The following is a 22108-nucleotide window of genomic DNA, read 5'->3' on the forward strand; positions in this document are numbered from 1 at the left end:
AATGGTGCAGGGCCAGCCCCTGGGAGCAGTGGGAGTGCTTCCCCCCAACTTTTCCCTTTTGTTGGTGTTTGTATTGGGTCTGGAACCACACTCCGCTCCCAGGCACGGCACAGGCACGACGGGAGGCAGCCGGTGCACGTGGCAGAGCTCTGCAGCTCTGGGAGGAGACAGGGGCCACAGCAGCAGCTGGAGGCTGCCTGCTCCACAGCCCTGAGCCACCCTTCCCTCCCACAGGCCACCGGGAGGCCGCTGCCACTCATGCTGGTGGGGAACAAGATGGACCTGCGGCCTGGCCTGCCAGAGGCAGCAGGCGTCCCCACGGCCCACGGGCAACAGTTGGCCATGGTAAGCCGGTGCGCCTCGGTGCCCCCAGGGCAGCAGGGACCCCACCAACACCTGCTGTTCTCCCCAGGCCCACAGCTCCCTGTTCTGCGAGACCAGCGCTAAGGACGGCACCAACGTGGTAGAGGCTGTGCTGCACCTCGCCCGGTGAGCATCCCTGCCTGCCACTGCACCCAGCTCTGGGCTGCACAGGGCCCGCAGCGGCCGCCACCGGGCTCCCTCCTGCCAGGGTGGAGGGACTGGCTGACACCGCTGCTCCTGGCCCTACAGGGAAGTGAAGAGGACGGTGAGCCAGAGCAAAGGCCACAGCACCGGACTGGACCTCAACATCCCCCCAAGGGCAGCTGCACACTGCTGCTGGGCCTAGCGCAGGAGGCGGGCTGGCTGCCGCCTTCACGTCCTCTCCAGGGACAATCCCCTGCTCTGACTGTGCCCAGAGGTGCTGCAGAGCAGGCAGCTCACCCCGCTTCAGCTCCTGCACTTGCTTGTGCCACCAGCTGCAGAAACAGCCCAGGCTGTGCGCAGGCCCAGCCACCATCTTCCCAGCCCGAGCCCTCCTTCCCGCCCTCACTACAACCCATCCCTCTCCAGCGCAATCCTTTCCTGGCTTCATTCCTCCGGGCTTCCAGCAATCCCGTTCTCCGCAGGGTGTTCACCCCCCACCTCGCCTCCGAAGCTCCCCACAGGTCCGCGGCTGCGCTGCCCCCCAGGTGATGCCCGCGGAGCCCTCACAGGCCAGGCCCCACCTTTGTTCCTCACCACGAAGCTGCAGCTGCTTCACACCGCAACAACTGTGCTGGGTCCATCCCTCCTCTTCACCGGCACGAAATACGGCCACGAACGCTCCTTCCCGGACGGGGGGGCACGGCGGCGGTGCCCCCCATCCCGCTTCCCAGGCAGTCCCAGCCCTCCCCGCCCGGGCGCACAGAGGGAGGCAACAGAGCCTGCAGGGCTCCACAAGCTACTTTAATAGGAGACGGACCCGAGGCGGGCGCAGGGCGCTCCCGGGGTCCCCGGCGGGGCGGGGCGGCCCGGCCCCGGGGCTGCACTGGGCATCCTGCCGGCGGGCGGCCCGGCCCCGGGGCGGCGGCAGATGGGCCCGGCCGCGGGCTACTTGGCGCCCTCCTTCTTCTCGTCGGCCTTCTTCTGCTTCTGCTGCATGATCTCCGAGTCCCTGCGGGAGAGCGCGTCGCCGGGCTGGCAGCAGGGCCGGCACCGCCACCAGGACGGGACCGGGGATCGGGACGGGGGGGGGGGGGGCGGGGCGGCGGAGCCGGCCCGGCTCTCACCTCTGCTTGCGGGCGGCGGCCGAGAGCCCGTCGTCCCGCCGCTTGCCCTTGCCCGAGTCGCTCTGCTTCTTCAGGTTCTTCTGCCGTGCCAGTTCGCGCTGGTTCCCGCCTGCGACGGCGCGGCCGCCTCAGAACGACCCAGCCCGGGGCCCGGCCCCGGGGCCCGGCCCCCCGGCCCAGCCCGCGTCCCGGCCCCGCGCTCACGGGTCGCGGCGCGGCCCTCCCCCGCCCCCCAGGCCGGCCCCGGCCCGCAGGGCGGGTCACAGCGCCGCTCCCCCCGGCCCGGCCGCGGCCCGCACTCACGGGTCATGGCGCCGCTCCCTCCCGCCCTCCGCTCCGCCGCCACGTCCCGCACTGCCCCCCCCACGCCCCGCCCCGCTCCGCTCTTTAAGGGCGCGGCACAGCCAATCGCCGCGCCGAGCCCGCCCCCACCGCCCTCCTACTGGCGCGCGGCTCCGGCTAGGCCCCGCCTGATTGGCCGCGGGCTACAGCTGCCATTCTGCCGGCGGGGGCGAAAAATCCGGAAGCTGCGGCGCAGGCGCCAGAGACGCAGAGCCGCGCCCACGCGCCGGGGGCGGGGCAGGGCGCGGGCCACGCCCCGTCAGGACGCGCCGGGGGGCGTAGCCGTAAGAGCCGTGCGGGGAGCGGGGCGGACGGCGCTGCGGGGGCGGGGCAGCGCGGGAGGGGCGGGGCGGGGGGCGGGGCGTGGGGCGGGGGCGGGGCGGAGCCGGGGCGGGCGGACGCAGCGCGGGCGCTTTCCCCCCTCCCCGGTCCGACGCGCGGACCCGCTGCGCCCCCCTGGCAGGGCCACCGGCGGCCCCGCAGCCTCCTCTCCATCGCCGGCGGGGCGGCTCCTCCGGGAGGGGTGCGGGGCGCCGCGGGGCCGCTCAGGCTGCTCCTTCCGCCGTGGGCGGTGGCGGGGCTCTGCGGGGAGGGACCGCCGTGAGTGCCACCCGCGCCGCCGGGGACAAGCGGGCCCGGGACGGGCACCCGCCCCGCGACGGCCCGTCCCCGGGCGGCCCGGTCCGCCGGCGCGCCTACGCACCCGGGGCTCGGCGGCGGCATCGGGCCGTGGTGGGGCTCCTGGGGGGCGGCGCGGGCCGGGGGACTGCGGCGCTTCACCAGCCGTGAGAATTCGGCGTGGATCACCTGCGGGCGGCGGGACGGGCTCCGGCGGGACCCCCGACGGTGCCGGTGCCCACGGTGCCGGGCTCCTGCGGCACCCCCGACGGTCCCGGTGGCCCCCCCCTCCCCCCCCGAGCCGGGCTCCTGCGGGACCCCCGACGGTCCCGGTGCCCCCCCCCCCTCCCCCCCGAGCCGGGCTCCTGCGGGACCCCCGCCCGCCCCAGCGCTCCCGGTGCCGGGCTCCTCCGGACTCCCGCCCGCTCCGGCACCCCCGCCGCCCCGCCCGGTCGGACCTTGCTGGCCGGGTCCAGCTCCAGGGCTCTCCTCAGGACGAGCGCGGCCTCCGCGTCCCGGCCCTGCTGCGCCAGCAGCTGCGGGGAGAGAAGCGGGCGGTAGCGGCGGCGGGGCTGGGGCTGGGGCTGGGGGGCGGCGCGGGGCCGCGCGGGACCCACCTGCCCCCGCCGGAGCAGCGCCCGGCCGTTGTCCGGGCTGAGGCTCAGCGCCGCCTCGCAGGCCGCCAGCGCCTCGCCCACCCGCTGCAGCTTCAGCTCGGCGGCCGCGCAGTTGTTGAGGCACTTGACGCGCTGCTCCCGCAGCTCCTCTTCCTCCTGCGGCCCGGGCGGGGCTGCGGGGCGAGCGCGGCCTCAGCGCCCCCGCCCCGCAGCCCCGCAGCCCCGCAGCCCCGCAGCCCCGGCCCCCCTCCCCGCGCGGTCTCACCGGCGGCGGGGCCGTCGAGGGCGCGCAGGGCCAGGCGGTAGGAGCGCAGCGCCGCCGCGAAGTCGCCCCGCGCGAAGTGGAAGTTGCCCCGCTCCCTCCGCTGCGAGCCCAGGCACAGGCGGACGGCGGGCGGCAGCGGCTGCGGGTCGGGGCCGTCCCGCACCTCCAGCAGCGTCACCTCGAACAGCAGCGGCGCCTCGGGCGGCACGTCGGGCTCCCTGCGGGCACAGCGCCGGCTGCCCCTGCCCCTGCCCCCGGGCCTGCCCGGCCGCCTGCCCCTGCCCGCCCCTGCCCCTGCCCGCCCTACCTGCCCGGGCGGCCGTAGCCGTAGGGGAAGGCGGCGAGGAAGAAGGAGACCTCCCCGGGCTGCATGGTGGGGACGCCCAGCTCCAGGGCCTGCGGACGCGGGCATGGCGGGGCTGGCCGGGCGCGGCACCGGGCAGCGCTCAGCCCGCACCGCGCCCCGGCCGGAGCTGACCTGCACGACGTCGCCGTGGCCCGGCACAAAGGTGAGCCGCGGGTCCCGCTCCACCAGCCCGCCGTCCTCCAGGGCGCCCAGCACCTTCACCGACACCTCCTGGCCCGCCTGCGGCCGCGGCCCGCCCTGCCCGTCCCGCACCACGCGCTTCCGCAGCAGCCGGTCCTCTGCGGGGGGGGGGGGGGGGTGACGGTGGTCCTGAGACCCGCTCCGGGACCCCCGGGGCCCGGAACCCGCGGCCCGGCTCTCCCCGCGGTCGCCCGTGGGCGCTCACCCGTCAGGTCGCTCCAGCCGTCGGCGGCGAAGAGCGGCCCGAAGCTGCCGGGGCCCGGGGCCGCCAGCGCCTCTAGCCGCCGGTAGAAGAGCCGCTCCTCCTCGCGCACCGACGGCAGCGCGATGGCGGTGTGGGGCAGGCGGAACCGCACCCGCCTGCCCCGGCCGGGCCCCCGCGGCCGCCCCCCGGCCCCCGTCTCTCTCTCCGGGGAACCGCCGGGCGAGGGTCCCGGCATGCCCGCCCCCGGCCCGCCTCGCCCCCCGCCGCTACCAGCCGGCCTCGGCCCGGGCTCCCCCGGGGCTCGGCGGCGGGCGCCCGCGGCCCCCAGCCCGCACCGGGCGCGTCGCCGCCGGCCGCGCCGCGACTGGCCGGAACCTCCCGGGCCGGGGCCGCCGCCGAGCGCATCCCGCCGCGCCGTTACCTAACGCCGGGAAGCCGCTCAAGGGGATTATCCCGAGCCGGCGGCAAAAATAGCCGGCTCAGGCCGAGTCCCGCCGCGGGGCTCCCGCCGCCGCCGCCGCCCCGCCGCTGCCCTCCGGGACCGGCCCGGGACCGCCCGCCCTGCCCGCCGCGGTCCCGCACTCCGGGCCATGCCGCGGCCGCGGGCGGAGCTGCGCGGACGGGTCCGGTACCGGGGCTGCGGGCTGGACCCCCGGCTCAGGCGCTGCGCGGCTGCGGGCGACGGCAGGTGGGACCGGGCCGGGCCGGGCTGGGGGGACCGGGGGGACCGGGCGCGGGCGGGACTCATGGGCAGGGGGCGCCGGGGCCCGTGATCCAGGGCAGCAAGGGGGCGAGTGGGGGAACCGGGGGAACCGGGAGGACCGCGGCACCCAGGGCAGCCGGAGGGTGGGGGGACCAGGAGGGACCGGGGAACCCAGGGCAGCCGCGGCGTGGGGGGAGCGGGGGGGATCCGGGGGGGCCGGGGGTGAGTGGTTCGGGCGACCGGGGAGATCGGAGGGCCGGGCCGGTGACGCCGGTGCTCCCACCGGTGGGAGCAGCGGGGGTGGGCGGCGCCGCGGGGTGGATCCGCCGCGCCCCGGGGTACGGGGGCCCCGTCCCGCCGGCAGTGCCTGACGGTGCCGGGAGGCCCCGGGACCCCCCCGCGGTTCTTCGCCTTCTCCCTCTCCCGCTGCAGCCGGGACGAGCCGCAGAGCGACTTCGAGTGCGTGCGGCGGGCCGTGCCCCGGTGAGCCTCCCGGACCCCGCGGCCCCGGTCGCCGGCGCTCCGGTCCCGCCTGGGGCCACCCCCAGCCCTGCTGTAGAGCAGTTGTTCAGCCCAATCTGGCTGTGCTTGGCTACAGTTAGTGGGGTGTCTCAGGCAGCACTGGCCCAAGTGACAGTGGGTGCTGAGCCTCTGCTCCCTGCGGGGGCCCTGCTCTCCCCCTGGGACGACAGTGCTGCTTCCTCTGAGACCAGCTGGCCCTGAGATGCGTTGGCTGCTCGCCATGGTCAGAGCAGCAGCCCTGCATTTCTGGGGCTCTCAGGCCACACCAGTGAGCAGGAGGCACCAGTGACACTGAGAGACCTGTACTGTGTCCCTGTCCCATCAGCCATGGCAGGGCAGTTGTGGCAGGCGGGGGGCACAAGGGCTTGGGGGGCTGTGTGCCGGGACTGATGAGGGAGGAAAGCAGAACCTGGTGTGGTTGTCCCCAGGGGCTGATGCTGTTCTGTCCTGATTTGTCCACGGGCAAAGGTGTCACGACTCCCAAGAAGGCCGGCATGACCGGCCTGCTGGGGAAGGGCTCTGTCTGCCACGTCCCCGAGAGCAGGAACCACAGCCCTGCAACAGCCAGCCCCAGGGCTTCTCTTCAAAGCCTGGTTCAGCCCCGGGCCCTGCGGCCCCGTCACAACGACGAGCCCCTGCAGCGGCTGGAGGGGATGCCGGTGGACAGGCCTGGCAGGGCACGGCTGCTGGCGGCGCTGGAAGAGGTGAGGGTGCCGGCTGTGGTGCCCGCTTGGGTGCGGGAGTGCTGCAGCATGCCCACCCTGCTGTGCTCCCCCCAGGTCGTGGAGCTGGATCCCGCTGCTACCACGTGAAGGGGACCCTGGTGTGCCAGGCGCAGGAGGACTGGCCAGGGAAGACGGCCCAGGAGCGGCAGCAGGCTGCCCTGCTGCAGCGCAGGTAGAGTGGGGGTCCTGGGGCAACCATCAGTGAGAGGAGCAGGGTCTGGGGGTGCTTGATCGCTGCTGGGGTCTGGCCGTGGGCATGCTGCACTCACTCCTGGGTACTCAGCACCCTTCGGGCAAGACTGGACCCACCCCTCTGCTGCCCGGGCACGTGGCGTTTGGAGATACTTTCCCCAGCCTTGGTCTCTGGTCTCCGCTGTCCCTTGTGCCCCAGGAGCCAGGACTGCAGACCCTCAGCCCCGTCCTTCCCGGTGGCTCTGCAGCAGCCCCCCGGAGCATGGCTCCTCTCAGGCCACCGGCAGAAGCCTTCCGGGGGTGGTAAGTGCTGGTGGGCTCCAGCAGCAGAAAGCGCCCAGGTGTGCCTGTGGGGAGAGCCTGGTTCAGTGCAGCTGCTTCCCGAAGGCATCAGACTTCTTCCTCTCTGCACCTCCTTCCCAGCAAAGGCCCTCTTGACCCCCAGCCCAAACGCTCCAGGGCTCTGGGCTCTGCCCCCCACCCCGTGTCCTGGCCACTCCTGTGCACGGTGCAGCAGTGGGGGGGGCTGGCCCTGCTGAGACCCCCGGCACAGCCCAAAGGACAGGGCACGCCCAACACTGACACGAAGTGAGGGATGCAGCAGCCCTGGGCTGGGCAGGCTGAAGCTGGCAGGGGACCCTGCAGCACTGGGGCCCAGCACGGGGGCCCAGAATGGGCCTGCTGCAGAGCGAGAGAAGTGCCTGGCACTGCAGGATTTCTCACATCCAAGAGCCAGCAAGAGGTCCCGGGCTCTGGCGTCCGGCCCTGGCTCGCGAGAGTGGCAGCAGAGCTGCCTGCAGATGCTCAGCACGCAGCACCCAGGGGCACGGGGCCCGCAGCAAGCTGGGCCTCTGCCCCCCAGCAGCCGTGTTGGGGAGCTGGAGAGCCCGGAGAGCGAGGAGGAGGCAGGTGATGACTGTCAGGAGAGTGCCTAATGCCCGGGGGAGCACCTCTCTGCCCCCAGAGGTGAGGGGCTGCCTGGGGAGGGGGGCCAGGGATGCAGCCCTGGGGTGCACAGCCCTGCCAGCTCATGCAGCAGAAGCCAGACCAGACCCTGGGGTGCCCCAGAAGGTCGGTGGCCCAAAACAGGACTCCTGGCAAGCAGGGAGGCTTTCGCCCAGAGGCCAAGGCAAACACGGGGAAGGTGCAAGCCTGGGTGAACTACCCAGCCTCATGGCCTGGGGCTGGCTGTCTTTGCTGCAGCTGCATGGCCGAGCAGGGCAGTCCCTGTGCCCTGCACGCCGCTGTCCCCTGGGGCTCCCCGAAAGGCCCCTGGGATCTCCCCGGTGGGCCAGGGTCTCTATGCCCACCAGAGCTGTGCAACTGCAAGCTCGGCCTTGGGGAAGGGGCCTTCCAGTGAGCCCAGGGTCAGGGCAGGTTCTGGCGGAGGTGGAGGAGAGGCGCTCCAGAGAGCTTTAACCATCATCATCTTCTGCTCCTCACCAGGTACCAGGCTCGCAGCTCCTCCTTAGCGGAGATCCCGGATTACTTGCAGTACGAGAGCTTGGCACTTGCTGCCACGGGGCTCCCTGTTGCTTCGTGTAATTTGGCCCTGCTCCACAGCATTGGGCGGGCTGAGGCGAGATACCTGCTCACCTCCGACAGCAGAAAGGGCTGCAAGCCAGGGCCCCGGGCACAGCCAGGTCACAGCCTGGTCACAGCCCTGCCTGCTCGCTGCCCCTCATGCCAAGGGCCTCGGCAAGACAACGTAGCACCGCCAGCTCCCCACCCCACTAAGAACAAGGGCTCTGCTCTGCTGCAGAGGTTGTGCAGGACCAGGGAGAACAAGCTTCTCCTCGTTGCTGCAGGAAATACTGTACCATCTGCTCAGCAGAGCAGCGCAGAGCTTACGAGGCAGCGTTTAGCGCAGAGTACACCGAGTACCGCTATCTGCATGCTTGCACTGGTAACATGAGCCAGAAATTCACTCAACTGGGAGCCAAAATGAAGATGTTGAAACAAGGAACGGAGGAATGCAAGGCAAGTGGGAGACCTGGGGCATGATAGCAGGATACAGCCATGCTCTGGTTCTGCTCACTCACTTCTTTTGGGTTTCAGGCACTCAAAGCTACAATTGTGCATGAGTACAGCAACTTCAAGAAGGTGAGGGCAGGGTCTGTGTTCCCTCCTGGAGCTGATCCATGTATGTATTTTTTTTCCCCCCTCCAGACTTATCCTAGCTACCATCAGGAGAAGAATCGCTGTGAATACCTCCACCAGAAACTGTCTCACATCAAAAGCCTAATTCTACAGTTTTGAAGGAAGAGGGAGCTCCTAGGCAAACCGCTGCTGCAATTCTTTTTTCCTTGCTTAACAGGACTGTCCCTGAAGTATGGAGGAAGCAGATCCCTGAGGATGCATCAGATTAAGGATGAGGTTCAGGAGTGCCCTGCTGCTGTCAGTGCCTCCCCCAGTGCCCCACAGCCCAGCTGTGGCTGCTGCACAGGACAGCTGCCAGGCAAGCAAGCTGCTCCAGCTGCCTGCTGCCCTGCGTTCCCTGGGGCCAGCTGGAGAGCAGGCCGCCTTAGCTGCAGAGGGAAGGCAGAGCCGGGCGCTCGGAGACCCTTTGCTGAGGCCTAAGCCAACCCTGGTAGATGTGTTACTTAAACCTTTGGGTGGTGGCTGCCCTCTCACAGGGTTGGGCCAGCTTTCCACACAGGTCTCTTGCTGAAAGCAAGGCCTGCGTCAATCATGTTTGCTCAGTGAACCTAGGAATCCTTCCTCAGATGTCTCTTTCTCCCCAGATGAAGCCTCATTAGCTTCACTTTAATTGCAGCAGACAGCAAGGCGTACCTGGGCAGCCACCAGCACTCCCCCGCACAATGCCATTTCTCACATCCTTTGTTCCTCTTGCCAGAAAGTTTCACCGCTTCAACCAAGCCTGTGCTTACCGGTCCGGGCACCAGCACCAATGCTTACCGAGAGAGGGCCAAACCCACTGAAGAACTTAACTCGTGCCTTGTGCCCAGCTGCCACCAGGTCTGAAGTCACAGAGGAGGGAGCAAAGCGAGGATCAGAAAAGCTTCCCCTCGCTCTCCCTTGCCCGATGCGGGGTAGTACCCTGTCCATTAGGGAAGCAGCGCTCCAGTTTGGTTTTACAGAAGGTAGTCCTCAGCAGCCAGAAGTAGGGCCTGTTGTATTCCCTTGTTCCTTGCGCTAGCATCTGAAGTCTGCAGCCAGCTGCAGGGGTCCTGCCAGCTTGAGGTGCAAGGACCACTCAACGTCACACACGTACCTCCCCCCCGCCCCACCAAAACATGCATTGATGTCTGTTCTGGGAGACACAGCACCTGCTAGCCAGCAGCAGAGTACAGACGGTAGATGTGGTTTAAGATTCCAATGTAGCTGGGGAAGAAATTATTGTATTTCAGAACTGACACGGCATAGCTGCTGTAGACAGAGAACCATGTGCTAAGCGTTGTATGATCTACTGTACCTGGAGAATTCCAGCAGCAATAAATAATTGCTACACAGTCTTTGGAGTTGCGGGGGATGAATCCACGGAGAAAGCAAGCACTGTCTCTTACCATGGTAACTGCTGCAACACAGCAGTGCCTTAAGAGTCTGCTGTTCCTCACTTCAGCTCACATGCAGCCTGAGAAATTCAGAGAGCCAGGGCAACAGCGCATCTCTATTCACCACTGCCTCAGTCCTGACCCTCCCCCTCAGCACACTGTGGGCCAAAGGAAGGTAGGACTGCCTGTACCTTGAGACGGTCGGTCACAGCCTACACCATCCACCTGCAGCACAGGATTCTATTCCTTTCCCTCAAGAGAAAGCCACAGCTACCAGCCTGCTTTCTACCAAGAGAAGTAATGATCTTACAATTAACGGGTCTCAACTGTCCTAACCACACACAAGCCACAGACAAGCCTACTGGTAGTGAGAAACTCCCTCAGCACTGGCCCTACCTGTGTTTGGGTAGAGTATGTAATTAGTAGCGCTCCTCCCCTACACTTGTCTGCTTCTACACCACCTTAAAAGCTAATTTATTGCTGCTGCTTGTATGCTGCTGAGCAAGCCCTATGCCAGACTGCTCTGTATGCTTGCACTTGTCTAGATTGAAGTCATATTCAGTACTACATACCCCTAAACTCACCAAGGCAGCATGCAGACAGCAAAAGCATTTGTGAACAGAGTCCCCGAGCCCCAAATCTGCACAAATGTAGCACCTGAAGCACAGCACATTGGGACAGTTGCTGCTACTACGGTCTGGAAGGACCCTCATTAGCTGAGGAAGAAGGAGTACAGGCTAAAGGCTAAGCTTAGGATCTAGAAACAGACTTCTAAAGGCTCGCTGAAGGAAATGACTCACAGCAGGAAGTTGCTGCCCATGGAAGAGCAGGATGCTGGTGTTAGGTTTCACAGGTCTCCATAGGACAGAGACGCTTGGTTTTAAGGGGGTCATTTTATTGTTTCACTTCTCCAAATGTACAAAAAAAATTAGAAAATAACCCTACCCCCCCACCCCCTCCCAAACCACAAAACAAACCAGTCTGGGGAGCCCCACAACAGTGCAGCTAAGAGACGGCAGGAAATTAAACAGAACTAGATACAGCAGCTGGGTCCCCGCAGCCCACATGGTCACTGGCTCTCCACAACCCAGAACTGGCCCCAGTCTGCCCAGTGCTTCCCCAATTCACACAGAGCTCATCCTGACAAGATGGAGAGTGGGTACTTTACAAATCCTCCTTCACCTTCTTCTTGGACTTCTTGGTTTTATCTTCCTCCTGCAGCACAGGAGTGTTGGTTGCCTCCCGCTTCAAGTAGCTAATGAAGTCACTCACTTCCCTGCCACCCTGCAGAAAGCACAAGACAGTAAGGCAGTGCCTGCACTCCCTGTGGACCTTCCCTTTGCTGGAGGGGGAGGTTCAGGTGCCCGGCAGGAGACCAAAGTGACTGCAAGCAGAGCTCTCCCCCGTGGGTCTGCAGCATGCAGCGGAACACTCCCAGCATGTACCACCGGTGCATTCCCAGGGTAACGGGACAGCGTGCCACCTGCAATTCCTGAGAGGCTTGGCATTATTTGGACACCTGGATGCTACTTCACTTCTTTACAAAGCAGCAAGACTCACCTCATACTTCTTTGGACTCTGCTTCTTGCCAGCGGGAGCAAAATAGATGGTGGGGAAGCTGGGGGAGAGAAAAGACATTTGAGCTCCTAACATGCTTCTTTTTCTTTCAGAACAGCAGGCTAGCCCTCACCGAAGGGGCTCGCACCCTGCATTCCCATGGTTTAACTCAGTAACAGCTCCCAGCAGGTGTGGCCTCCAAAAGCCTGGCCACATCCAAAGAGCTGGCTGAGCTCAACTACATCCAAGTTTGCTACCTAACTGTTTTCAGAAAAGCGAGCCCAGCGCTGTTTTTACACTGCTAAGAACAGAATCACAGCAGATTCAAAAGCAGAGTTCAGCAGGACAGGCCTCCAGGCATAGCCAGGACCCCAGGATCCCAAAGAAGCAAGGCAGATGAACATCCTTTGTTTTCACTCTTGATTTCTTCACTCCAGGCAAATGCCTAGCAATCGCATGCCAATTGCCCCTGCCCATCCTCCCCGGGAGACTCTTTCAGCTCTTTTGTTGTGGTTGCTGGTCAGAGACAGAAGCCTGAACTCATCCACTGACACAGTGGTGTAACAACAGTAAGACCTACCCTCTGACTTCATATGGAGAAGGCACATCATTGGCTGTAGCATCCATTTTGGCAATGACGATATTGGGGTCTTTACTGAGCTGTTGGTAGAAAAAGCTTATTAATAACCAATACATAGTAGTTAACACCAGGAACTCATCGATCAACATAATCTAAGCTAGTGATGTCAAGAGGACAGTGCACACAGTATGCTAAAAGGTGAGTAAGTTTCTTCTGCCTCAACAGGGACACAGGGAACAGAGTCCCTCCTCAGTTAGCTGCACGCAGCACACATCTCTCAGTGGTACCTGCTGGACTGGTCTGGCATAACTTCTGGAGAATGCTTACCCCAGAGCAACTGTTTACCTTCAACCCTAGAAAGTGAGCTGTGAGGACACGCATTGCTGAGGAAGGAGGGGTGCCTGAGGGCCAAATAGCAAAAGGCTGGTCAGATCTGGGAGAACAGATTTATTTACTCCACTCATGAAAATGTGCAGGGCAGTATTATCCTTCACCAGATGGGAGACTATAATCATGCAGAGGGAAGAGACACAAAAAGGAACTTTGCCAGTTGAAGCCAGTCACTGAATCAGGGAATATTTATCTGCCACAGCAAAAGGGAGCAGGCTAAACCGACTAACTAGTGTGGTTGCTACCATGCTCCAGATCCTGCTGACATACTTCTGCATTCACAGCAGATGCCAAAACTCATAGTCCTTAGGAAGGCACAATTATGCCCTATTACCATAAAGGCTGGACAGACAGAACCTGCAGGATTGCTGAGTGCTGCAAAATTCTAGTTTGCATTTGCAACAGAGTCCCAGACCTACCTTCTCACCCAATTCTTTGTATTTGGGCTCCAGATTCTTGCAATGGCCACACCAGGGTGCATAAAACTCTATCAGGACATCTTTGTCTTCTGCATTAACGATTTCATCAAAGTTCTCAGCAACCACCACCTGATAATGTTTGATCATACCAGTTAGTTTTTTCTCAGTCAAGGGTGAGGCTGTAACATGACATGCCCCATGCACTCTACCCAAGAAAGCCTGGCCTTCCCACAACAAGCAGTAAGAGTCACGCTGCACCAACACAGCAAGCAGCAAAATGATCAAATACACAACTCTTTATCAAGCTATAACCTCAACTTGCAGGTAGAAACCTGTCATAAGGTACCAGCACTACCTACAAGTGAGGTTTGCATCTGGTATCCTCACAGGAGGACAACAAAATAATTTCTTTTTAACCTCAGCCATGCCACAAGGGAGCACAAGCCAAGAGAGCAGGCCTTTGCATAATCCCTGTAAACCTGGATGATCCTGCACTTGTAGAGCACAGCACATCACTAGTGTGCTCAAGGAGCAGTTACTATGCTGAGAACAAAACAGAATCAAAACCGCAAGCTGCATTTCTCTCTTGGCTCAGAAAACAGCAACACAACAAAGGAGTGAAATCTTCCATCTATCACAGCAGAGGCTCCTCAAGATGCCACACACAGCACTCGCAGCATGGGATACTGGCATACGACTAGAAGCTGCTGCTGAACAGTGTCTTTCATCCACTGGTAGGAGCTGCTGCTACGCTTGATAAAACACTCACCTTCACAGGGCCATCATTGCTTTCAGGGACAGGCTCCGATTTCAGATACTTTTTCAAGTTTCCATCGAAGTAATCTTGCAGGAATCTCTCCAGAGCCTTTCCATCACGGCTGAAAGTGAAGTGATGTTTTACAGCCATCATCACACATACAGGATGAGAGAGGAAAACTTTCAAGGCTGATTTAAGCTCCTTCCACCCACAGAACAGATGCCACCTGCATCTCCCAGAGCACCAGTCGGGGGCTGGCTTAGAAGACCCCAGAACAAGTGCAAAGATGCCCTCAAGAGTTTTGACAAGAAGCTGGATGCACACTCCATCCTAAGTTTTAGGCCTTCCAACACCCTGAAGGTTCTTTTCTCAAGAAGAAAGGTACAACTATTTCCTCTGCCCTTTAATGCATCTTAGTTCCTAACCAGACACTTAAATATCGTGAATTAAACTCGCTACGTTTGCATAACAGGAGGGGCTGCAAGCTCTGTAGAGGGCAGGAAAACACATGAGTAGGAGCCATTTTGACCCAGCAATCATTTCTCCCAGGTCAAACATCCAACTTTCCCGTTTCCTCCAAGCTAAGGAAGTATGATCTGGTCACAGACCACCAGACCAAAGTCCATCAAGCGAGAGGCAACACTGCTAAGTTCAAAAACTTACGAGAATTCTTCCTGCATGACGTATTTATCTCCTTTTGCGGTTCTGATGGCAACAACTGGAGCCTCACCCACGCTGCTGTCTAGACCAAACTCTGAAAGCTCATGGCCAAAGGTTTTCCGACTAGCAACAGCAAAAGACAGTTTGTGGCCAGCATCTAAGAACTTCTTTGCAATCATCATAACTCTGAGGGGAAAAAAACCCAAACACAAAACACAAAGTGTGATTCCTTGGAACATTATCTTCCACATGATGTAACACCCTTCAAGTTCAAGTGCACAATGGACAAGGAATTCAATGGCACGGTCTTTTCTGCATAGGCAAGTCCTATAGAAATGGTGTTGAGAAGCAGAAGAGTAAGCTTGCATCTACTGTGAACAACGCCTGTGCAAATGTTGTGTGCTTTCACCCTCCACCCGTCAGCATGACCACCAGGGTCTCAGGCACTGGGGAATACAAAGGATAGAATCCCACACGACACCAGTAAGGACGTTTGTGATTAAGATCTAAGGACTAGGGATCCAAAAGCAAGCAGGTGGGGTTTCAAAGGAGACACATATTGCATGCTTTGGGCTCTACAGGCAGCAGTCACCCCAATAGTTCCAATTAGAAACTCAGCTAGAAGCTTTCTGGGGGAGCAGAATTCACATATGAACAATAGGAGAAGCTTTGTAAGCTGAGCTATGGAACAGCACCCATGCAGGCAACAAGCAAGAGAAGCCAATTAACCCCCCACCGCTGCGTACCTGTTGCGCCAGTAGTTGGAGCCCTTCGCGTTCTTCTCATAGTCCACATCGTAGTATGCCACCAACAAGTCCTTCCCCTGGATCAAGTCTTTGTTGTCTTCAGTCATGTGTGGACAGATGCCAAAGCTATCAATGAGACAGATGTTAGCAGCTTCAGTTTCACTGCCCAGAACCCATCACCTCCCAGGAATGGGCTTGATGCAGCACACTCTTGTTTCCCACCCAAGAATGTTAAATGACAGACCTAAGGAAGAAACACTTTGCCCATTCACATACCACGTTACTGTAAGTCAAACCTCCATCTCTAGCCAAACGTCAGTGGCTATTTATGACTTAAATAAGGCCAAAGCTGGCATATTTCTCAGGAAGTTCAGTTTTTAGACAGAAGCATGGTTGTTAGAATATTGAGAGTAAATGCCAACAGCCGTGCCAGGATTTCCAGAAAGAAGGTGGTCCCCAGAGGAGACAGTGTGGGCAAGACAGCTCTTTCGGACACAAAGCAGGAAGTGGCAGCAATGCCAGTTAGAGAAAACAAGTTCCGACAGGGCTGAATGCAACTGGGGCCAGTCTATCACGTTCTCTGCTGAGGAATCACTCACATGTTCTCCTGGATGAATTTCTTGATCTTTACACTGGTGATTTTGTCTTCTGTGTACTTGATGGAGCTGTCCTCAAACTTGTTCGTCAGACGTGAAGGACGGAATAAGACTATACCCCTGAGAGGAAGCAGGTATCGTGAACTAATTTAAAGTATCCCTGGGTTTCCAAGGACGGCAGCTAGATAAGGTAAGAACCCAATCTCCAGTGACGAGCCCCCTGTTCATAGCTTCAACAAGACTGTCTACTTTCTTCATGGCACTATTGCATTAGATCTACCTGTCAGACCCTTCTCCATTATTCAGACAGGCCACAATGAGAAACAAAAAACCCCACACCATAACAAGCAATGGGGAAACAAAACACCTCCGGTGAGATACTTCCCACCCGGAGGCAGACACTAACCCTCCAGAGCCTGCGACCATTTGTACCTTTCTATCTCAATTCCAAAGAGATAAAAAAAGATACGTCACTGGCAGTTGGGGAAGAAACAAGACCTTAAGCTATGTTCAAAAAGTGAATACAGTTAACAACTGGAATCCATTAATTTGTTCCAGATGTCTCAATAACAAGAAATCCTTGTGTTAAACAACTTACTCTCCATCTTCCTCATACTTCTGCACCAATTGGTCCTCACTGGTGTGTGCAAAACGGTAGTTATCTCTTAGGTTGTTGGCGGCTTTCATGAATTCTGAGTAAGCATCACCAGATGCATCTCCAAAGAAGCCTGCAGCAGAAAGACAGATGGTGACCCCAAATCGACTCAGCAGCAGTCATCGTGCAGCCCTCATTTATCTCTACAATGCACTGAAAGATCATTTCTGAATCAAGTCCTCCAATGCATGTTTAGGCCTTCATCTTTGACAGCTTCTCTCCCATTTTTATTGGAACCTTTCTATATTCCCTCCCTTCCACCAGCAGAACGTTACTCAAGAGTCTGCCCAGCTTAGTCATTCAGCTAAAAGGCAGTTGTCCTCTGAGCACTAAGATATCCATTTGTAACCATGTGACACTACTAGTGATAACACCTGCCAATGGTACTTAATAAAAGTAAGTTTGGGAATGCTGATCCACCCTCATCCAGTCACACTTCTAAGATGGCACCTGATCTGCACAAAGAAAAGCTGCTATTACCACTCGTAAACCATGATCAAATCATACAATGTTGACAGTCTACCAGTGTCATGAGATAGCCCCTGAATGTACTTTCTAACAATTCAAAGCTACCTGTTGTCAGCCAGCCAAAGGAGCAACAGGCTTTAAAAAAAATACACTACAGGGCCAGGAGGCCTGACAGACAGTCAAAGAATCACAGGGGGGAAAATTAAAAAAGAAAAAAAAAAAGGTTGGAAGGAATCCCCAGAGGTCACTGAGTCCAACCTCCTGCTCAAAGCAGGACGAGCTTCAAAGTCAGATCAGGTTGCTCAGAGCTTTGTCCAACTGAGTTTTGAAAATCTGAATGTTTCGAAATCCCTCTGGGCACAAGTTCCAGTGCTTTTTCATTCTCATTATGAAAAACAACTTTGCTCACGTCCACCTGGAATTTCTCTTGCAACAGCTTGTGATACTGCCTCTTATCCTTTCACAGTATATTCCCCAAGACATCTCCCAGAGCCGAGTGTCCACTCATTTCAGTGCTGCACCGAATCTACTCACCCACTACAGAAGCATCTTTATCACCAATGAATTTCTCAAAATCAGCCACAGAATTGAGAGCCACTGAAGCAGGTCCCGCCTGTTTCTTGAGATGACTGACAATTCCATCTTAAAAGAAAAGTCAAATGATTAAAGGGATCAATACAAAGTTCTACAAGACATTTTTCAAGCTTCCTAAAACAAAATTTGTTTCTGCAGAATCCATACACCTCTCCCATACAATAAATATGATGTGAATTGAACGAGTGCCATCATCACCTTCACACAGGAACCTTCTAGCATTTTCCAGATACTGCCCATCAAGGGTACTAGGAGTTAAAGATAATGTGGAAACCTTCACCTTTAAAGGAGAGTTTTAAGGGATAATAAACACCCAGGACTCTGCCAGCACAAAGAGTTCTGGAAAGGGCAAGGTGGGGGTGTGCGTAGGTGGGAACCTTCTTTGTATCCCTCAACACAGGTAACGTCCCTGATACAAGTCTATTATACGTGGGCCTGCCTTCCAGCACCATTTTGGCAAGCCAGATGCTTGCCGATGAGCTCTTACCTGCTGTCCTGGGCCCATCATAGGTTCCTGCCTCTTCTCCATCTCGAAAAATCTTTAAGGTGGGATATCCACTGACTCCATACTTATTACAGGTGTTTGAGTTTGCTGTACAGTCAACCTAAAGGAGGAGAAACATTGCTACTCAATGACCTAGTCACATGTACGCACAAAAGAAAGCGGCTTTGCCGCTGCCCACACTATCATATAAAGTCTAGAGGGTCTGAAAGCTCTCAGCTGTCTTTAACCAAGGCTGGATTCCTTTCAAAAAAAGTGTAAGGATCCGCAAAGCATCTACAAAACCCACACGTGCAAGATCAAAAGCCAGGCCTAACACACCCAACCAAGTGGCTGGAGGGGGATCCATTATGCAGCCCCTATTACTGGAGAGTCAATGCTGGGGAAGGAGGTGGCATGGGTGTAATGACAGGCCCAGAAAAATACCTGAGGAAATACAGGAAAGATTAAGTAGTTGCGAGTTTGCCCAGACTACAGACAAAAAAGTACTAGAGAGGATAGATTCTTGTAATCAATGACAGGCTTAACAGGAATCAACTGTTCTCAGCAACTCATCAGTCCTAAAGTTCCTATAACGCCTGAAGAAAACAGACTGATCTCAACTGACAAGGAGGCCATGGTGTCAAGAGTCCATGCCACTTCCCATGAAGGAAGACAAAGACCCTGATTTGAGAAAACTATACAAGTTTTCTGGTGGAAGAAAAAGCTCTTGAACAATCACACCTACTTTATAAGTTAAGTGACAACACCATGAAGTACAGTACTATGCTAGTTCTTGGACTAAATTACACAGCTCAAAGGCGGCTTCTTCCTCCCAGTTCCAGCGAGCCCTCTTTTATGCACTCGTACACACCCATTTTATGCTCTGCACACCATCTGAGTGGCAGCAGCCCTCCGGGGTTCAGCTTCCAGATTGTTCCCTGGCGTCTAAATCTTCAAAGAGATGAAGCCCATCAGAGCACTAAAGACCCTGGAAAGGGCGTGATGTGCACACCGGCACGTGCTGTTAGCGGACTGCAAGAGCAAAGCTTTCATTTGACCAAAGTCTATCCCTAAGCCACCCCCGGGACAGCACCGCCCCCGGGAAGAGCCGGTGCAGCAAGTCCTCACCTTCACGAGGGGCACGATCCCCTTCAGCCTGGTCGCTGCCGACTCGTACTCCGGCGCCAGCCGCTTGCAGTGCCCGCACCTGGGAGGACGGGAGGGTTAGGCCGGCCTGGAGCGCCCCTGCCCCTGCCCCTTCCCCGCCCCCCCCGCGCCCCGCAGGGCCCCACTCCGCCGCTCCCGCCCGCCCCAGGCGGCCCCTCACCAGGGCGCGAAGAACTCCACAAGCACCAGCCCCGGGCGCTCGGCCAGGCCGCTCTCGAAGTCGGCATCGCTGAGCTCCACCACGTCGGAGGCGCGGGCGGCGAGGGCGAGGAGCGGGAGCAGCAGCAGCGCGGCGGGCAGCGGCCGCGGCCGGGGCCGGGGCGCAGACATGGCGTGCGGGGCGGCGCAGGGCTCCCTCCTCGGCGGCGGCGGCGGCTGAACAGGCGCCGGGGGCCGCAGGCCGGAAGTCCCGCCTCCCCAGCCGGATCTGCCGTGTGGCAGCTCTCCGTTGGGCGCCGTGCCGCGCGTCACGCCGCGTCGCGCCAGCCGCGGCCAATGGGCTGCCGACGAGAGTGGGCGGGGCCAGATGCGGCGGCCCCGCCTCCCCCTTGGCCAGCCGCTGGGTCTCGGCGCCGGCCGGGCCGCAGCGGGGCGCGGGGAGCCGGGGGAGCGCCGGGCGCCGGCGGGACTGGACTCCTCGGGCTCCGCCGGGCCGCGGTCGGGCCCTGCTCCGGGCGCTGACCGCTCCTGGGGCGGCCCCGCTCAGGGCTCGGCCCCGAGCCACGGCAGAGTCCTGGGCTCCCTCCCGCCGCCCGGCCCCGTCCCAGCGTCCAGCCCCGGGTCCCGCCGCGGCGGCTGGCTCTGTCCCGCCGAGTGCGGGGCCTGTCCCTGCCGGGCCTGGGTGCTGTGGCTGGAGACGCAGCCTCCCTGGGAGCTGCCCGCTGTCGAAGTGGTTGTCAGTCTCCAAGGGCTTCGTTCCTTCAGTCGCCACGTGGTTGTTAAAAGCCTGCCGCGGCCATCGCGCGCGTAGAGCACGCCGCTAGGCTGCAAGTAACGCAAGCCCGTGATCTTGAGGCTGCTGTTTCAGCCCAGAGCACCACGCAGGCCGGTGTCCAGCGGGGCAGCACCCAGCACGTCTGCTGGCGAGGGCCGCAGGACGTGCCGCTGCTCCGCCCGCACGCCCGCGTACGCCACCCCGCAGCCTCCCGCAGGAGCACCGCTCCTGCGTTGCAGTGGAGACCAGCGTTCCCCTGGCTTCCAGCGCTTGTGTGCTCCTAGCCAAACACACAGTCGGGTCTTCCCCACTTAATCGCATCGGTCTGCATTTGCAAGTTCCGCTGCTTGGCTCCACCGTCAGGAATACCCTCTTCGCTGTTACAGAGTACCTGCTGAAGTGCTCGGCATCACCGGCCGGCTCTGAGTGGGCACACCCTGCTTCCACGTCACTGCCACCATGCCCTGGTAGCATCACAGTCCTGTGCTGTTCCCGTACAAGGAATACAACTTAAGAGCCACATAAATCTATCCACTGTTGACGATCTTGTTTGTGGGGATGCTCACCATACAGCAGTTCCAAATCCATGCTACCACATGCTTTCTCCAAAAGCACAGGAGGAATTACCATTCCTCAAACATCCCCAGGAATGGCAAAAGACTCTAGAGACGGTACTTCAAACTGTAGGGCTGAAAAAAAATGGTCTTCCCTGTTACAGAAACAAAATAATCACCTGGGTTTTTTTCTGCCTTACAGAAATTGCTACTAAAGGATCCAAAAGCAGACCAGACTAGCAAAAGTTTAGGAAGGTGAAGAAAAGAAGAATCAAGGAGGAAATAATTGATGAGCGCATGGTGGCCTGAGAAATGTAGAGGGTGATCTAGGAACAAAGGACAGGAAATAAGGGGACAGTGGTGCTGAGTACATGGCACTGCAAGGATGCACAGCAGTGACACTGGAGCTGATGGGGTGCCGGCAGTGGGTGGGAAAGGATGTGCAGCACGACCCAGCTGGTTACAGAAATGGAAACAGATGCAAGAGCAGCTCCCACAGGTAACAAACCAGCACTGGCTATGGAGGGAAGACTGCTTCTTCGTAACTGCTCGTGCTGCCTTCTTTCCCCTCACAAAAGCATCATTGCACTCCCACACCCAGACCCCGGGACACGTCCCGTTGGAGATGCGCACTACAGCCCTGCCACCACGTTTCCAGTGGGGCTGCAAAGCAGGAGCTGGGGGAGCTGAGCCACTAGCGTGGAAGGGAACAGTTGCCCAGTGGTGGCCCATCAGATCTGCACAAGCTGGGACTCGCAGCACTGTCAGTACCACAGCGCAGAGCCTGTGCACACGATTTTGTTTGTTAGTGATTTGAGAATGGCCTAGTTACTGCCAGAGGAATCAGGAATTCCCGAGTTCGAATTCAACAATGTCATGTCAAGAATACCAGGACTGACAGACCCACGGCACCCTGACCCACGCACCGGGGTGTGGGGGACACAGCATGGGAGCTTTGGGGAGCCGCTGTCTGACATGAAAGCAAAGACCCCGGGGCCATGAGTCTGCCCACTGGGATGCAGCCGTCGTCGGCCAGTTCACGTGAAGCAGCTGCACGGACGAATACTGCCACAGATCAAGTCCCCGAGCGCAGCTGAGCCCCTGCCCAGCCCTGCTGCTCCCCAGTGCCTCAGCCAGGCCCCGGTGTGCCAGGGGAGCAGGGAGTGCCAGCATTGCTGGCACCACACCCACAGCAGCACCAGCTGCCCGGGTTCCCTGCTGGCCCAAATCCAGTGGGAGGAGCAGGGCTCCCCTACCTCCCTCTGTTCCGGACTGTGAGGTCATCCTGATCCGGCTGCTGGGCCAGGAACCTCTGTGGTGGCGAGAAGCAGCACCCCCAGCCATGGATCCTCAGGGAAGGCTCCACCAGGCACTTCCAGCACAGGCACGCTGCACTGGGCTACCTTTCCTCTCTGGTTTAGAGCACAGAGGATGCTCCCCAGGGAAGCTGCATCCCCTCGCTGAGGCCATTTGCTCCAAGCAAGTTTGGACCTTCTGCCAGAGGGATCGCCTCTGGGACCTGAGACAAGTAATGCCCCAACACAGGATTATGGATTTCCTTGGTAACCAGCTGCCTGTCTGCCAGGCTGGCAGTGAGTGGGCAGCATGTTACACCCCGCTGCCTGCCTCTGCATCACTCCCCAAGGACATGGGGAGAGGTGGTGT

At 59.7% G+C, this 22108-nt stretch overlaps 3 protein-coding genes across 3 annotated transcripts; all 3 read right to left on the bottom strand.

Annotated features, from left to right (window-relative positions):
• Nucleotides 1-1419: 1419 nt before the first annotated feature.
• SERF2 (small EDRK-rich factor 2) lies at nucleotides 1420-1960 on the bottom strand. The gene is made up of 3 exons (XM_059824163.1): nucleotides 1935-1960; nucleotides 1632-1740; nucleotides 1420-1516 (listed from the first exon to the last, which is right to left on the bottom strand). Exons 1-3 carry the CDS (start codon nucleotides 1939-1941, stop codon nucleotides 1453-1455), a joined length of 180 nt encoding a protein of 59 aa, XP_059680146.1. The 5' UTR covers nucleotides 1942-1960; the 3' UTR covers nucleotides 1420-1452.
• Nucleotides 1961-2116: 156 nt separating this feature from the next.
• LOC132318038 (peptidyl-prolyl cis-trans isomerase FKBP8-like) lies at nucleotides 2117-4460 on the bottom strand. The gene is made up of 7 exons (XM_059824154.1): nucleotides 4226-4460; nucleotides 3952-4118; nucleotides 3781-3869; nucleotides 3474-3691; nucleotides 3209-3381; nucleotides 3050-3127; nucleotides 2117-2158 (listed from the first exon to the last, which is right to left on the bottom strand). The coding sequence occupies exons 1-7, from the start codon at nucleotides 4458-4460 to the stop codon at nucleotides 2117-2119; spliced, it is 1002 nt and encodes a 333-aa protein (XP_059680137.1).
• A 6386-nt stretch (nucleotides 4461-10846) lies between these two features.
• Nucleotides 10847-19285, bottom strand: PDIA3 (protein disulfide isomerase family A member 3). The gene is made up of 13 exons (XM_059823904.1): nucleotides 19116-19285; nucleotides 18917-18995; nucleotides 17792-17909; nucleotides 17245-17352; nucleotides 16186-16315; nucleotides 15591-15707; nucleotides 14992-15117; nucleotides 14249-14431; nucleotides 13598-13706; nucleotides 12829-12957; nucleotides 12020-12099; nucleotides 11443-11500; nucleotides 10847-11166 (listed from the first exon to the last, which is right to left on the bottom strand). The coding sequence occupies exons 1-13, from the start codon at nucleotides 19283-19285 to the stop codon at nucleotides 11047-11049; spliced, it is 1527 nt and encodes a 508-aa protein (XP_059679887.1). The 3' UTR covers nucleotides 10847-11046.
• Nucleotides 19286-22108: the final 2823 nt, after the last annotated feature.

This window comes from Gavia stellata, chromosome 13 (assembly GCF_030936135.1).
Source record: "Gavia stellata isolate bGavSte3 chromosome 13, bGavSte3.hap2, whole genome shotgun sequence".
Classification (NCBI taxonomy): Eukaryota; Metazoa; Chordata; class Aves; order Gaviiformes; family Gaviidae; genus Gavia; species Gavia stellata.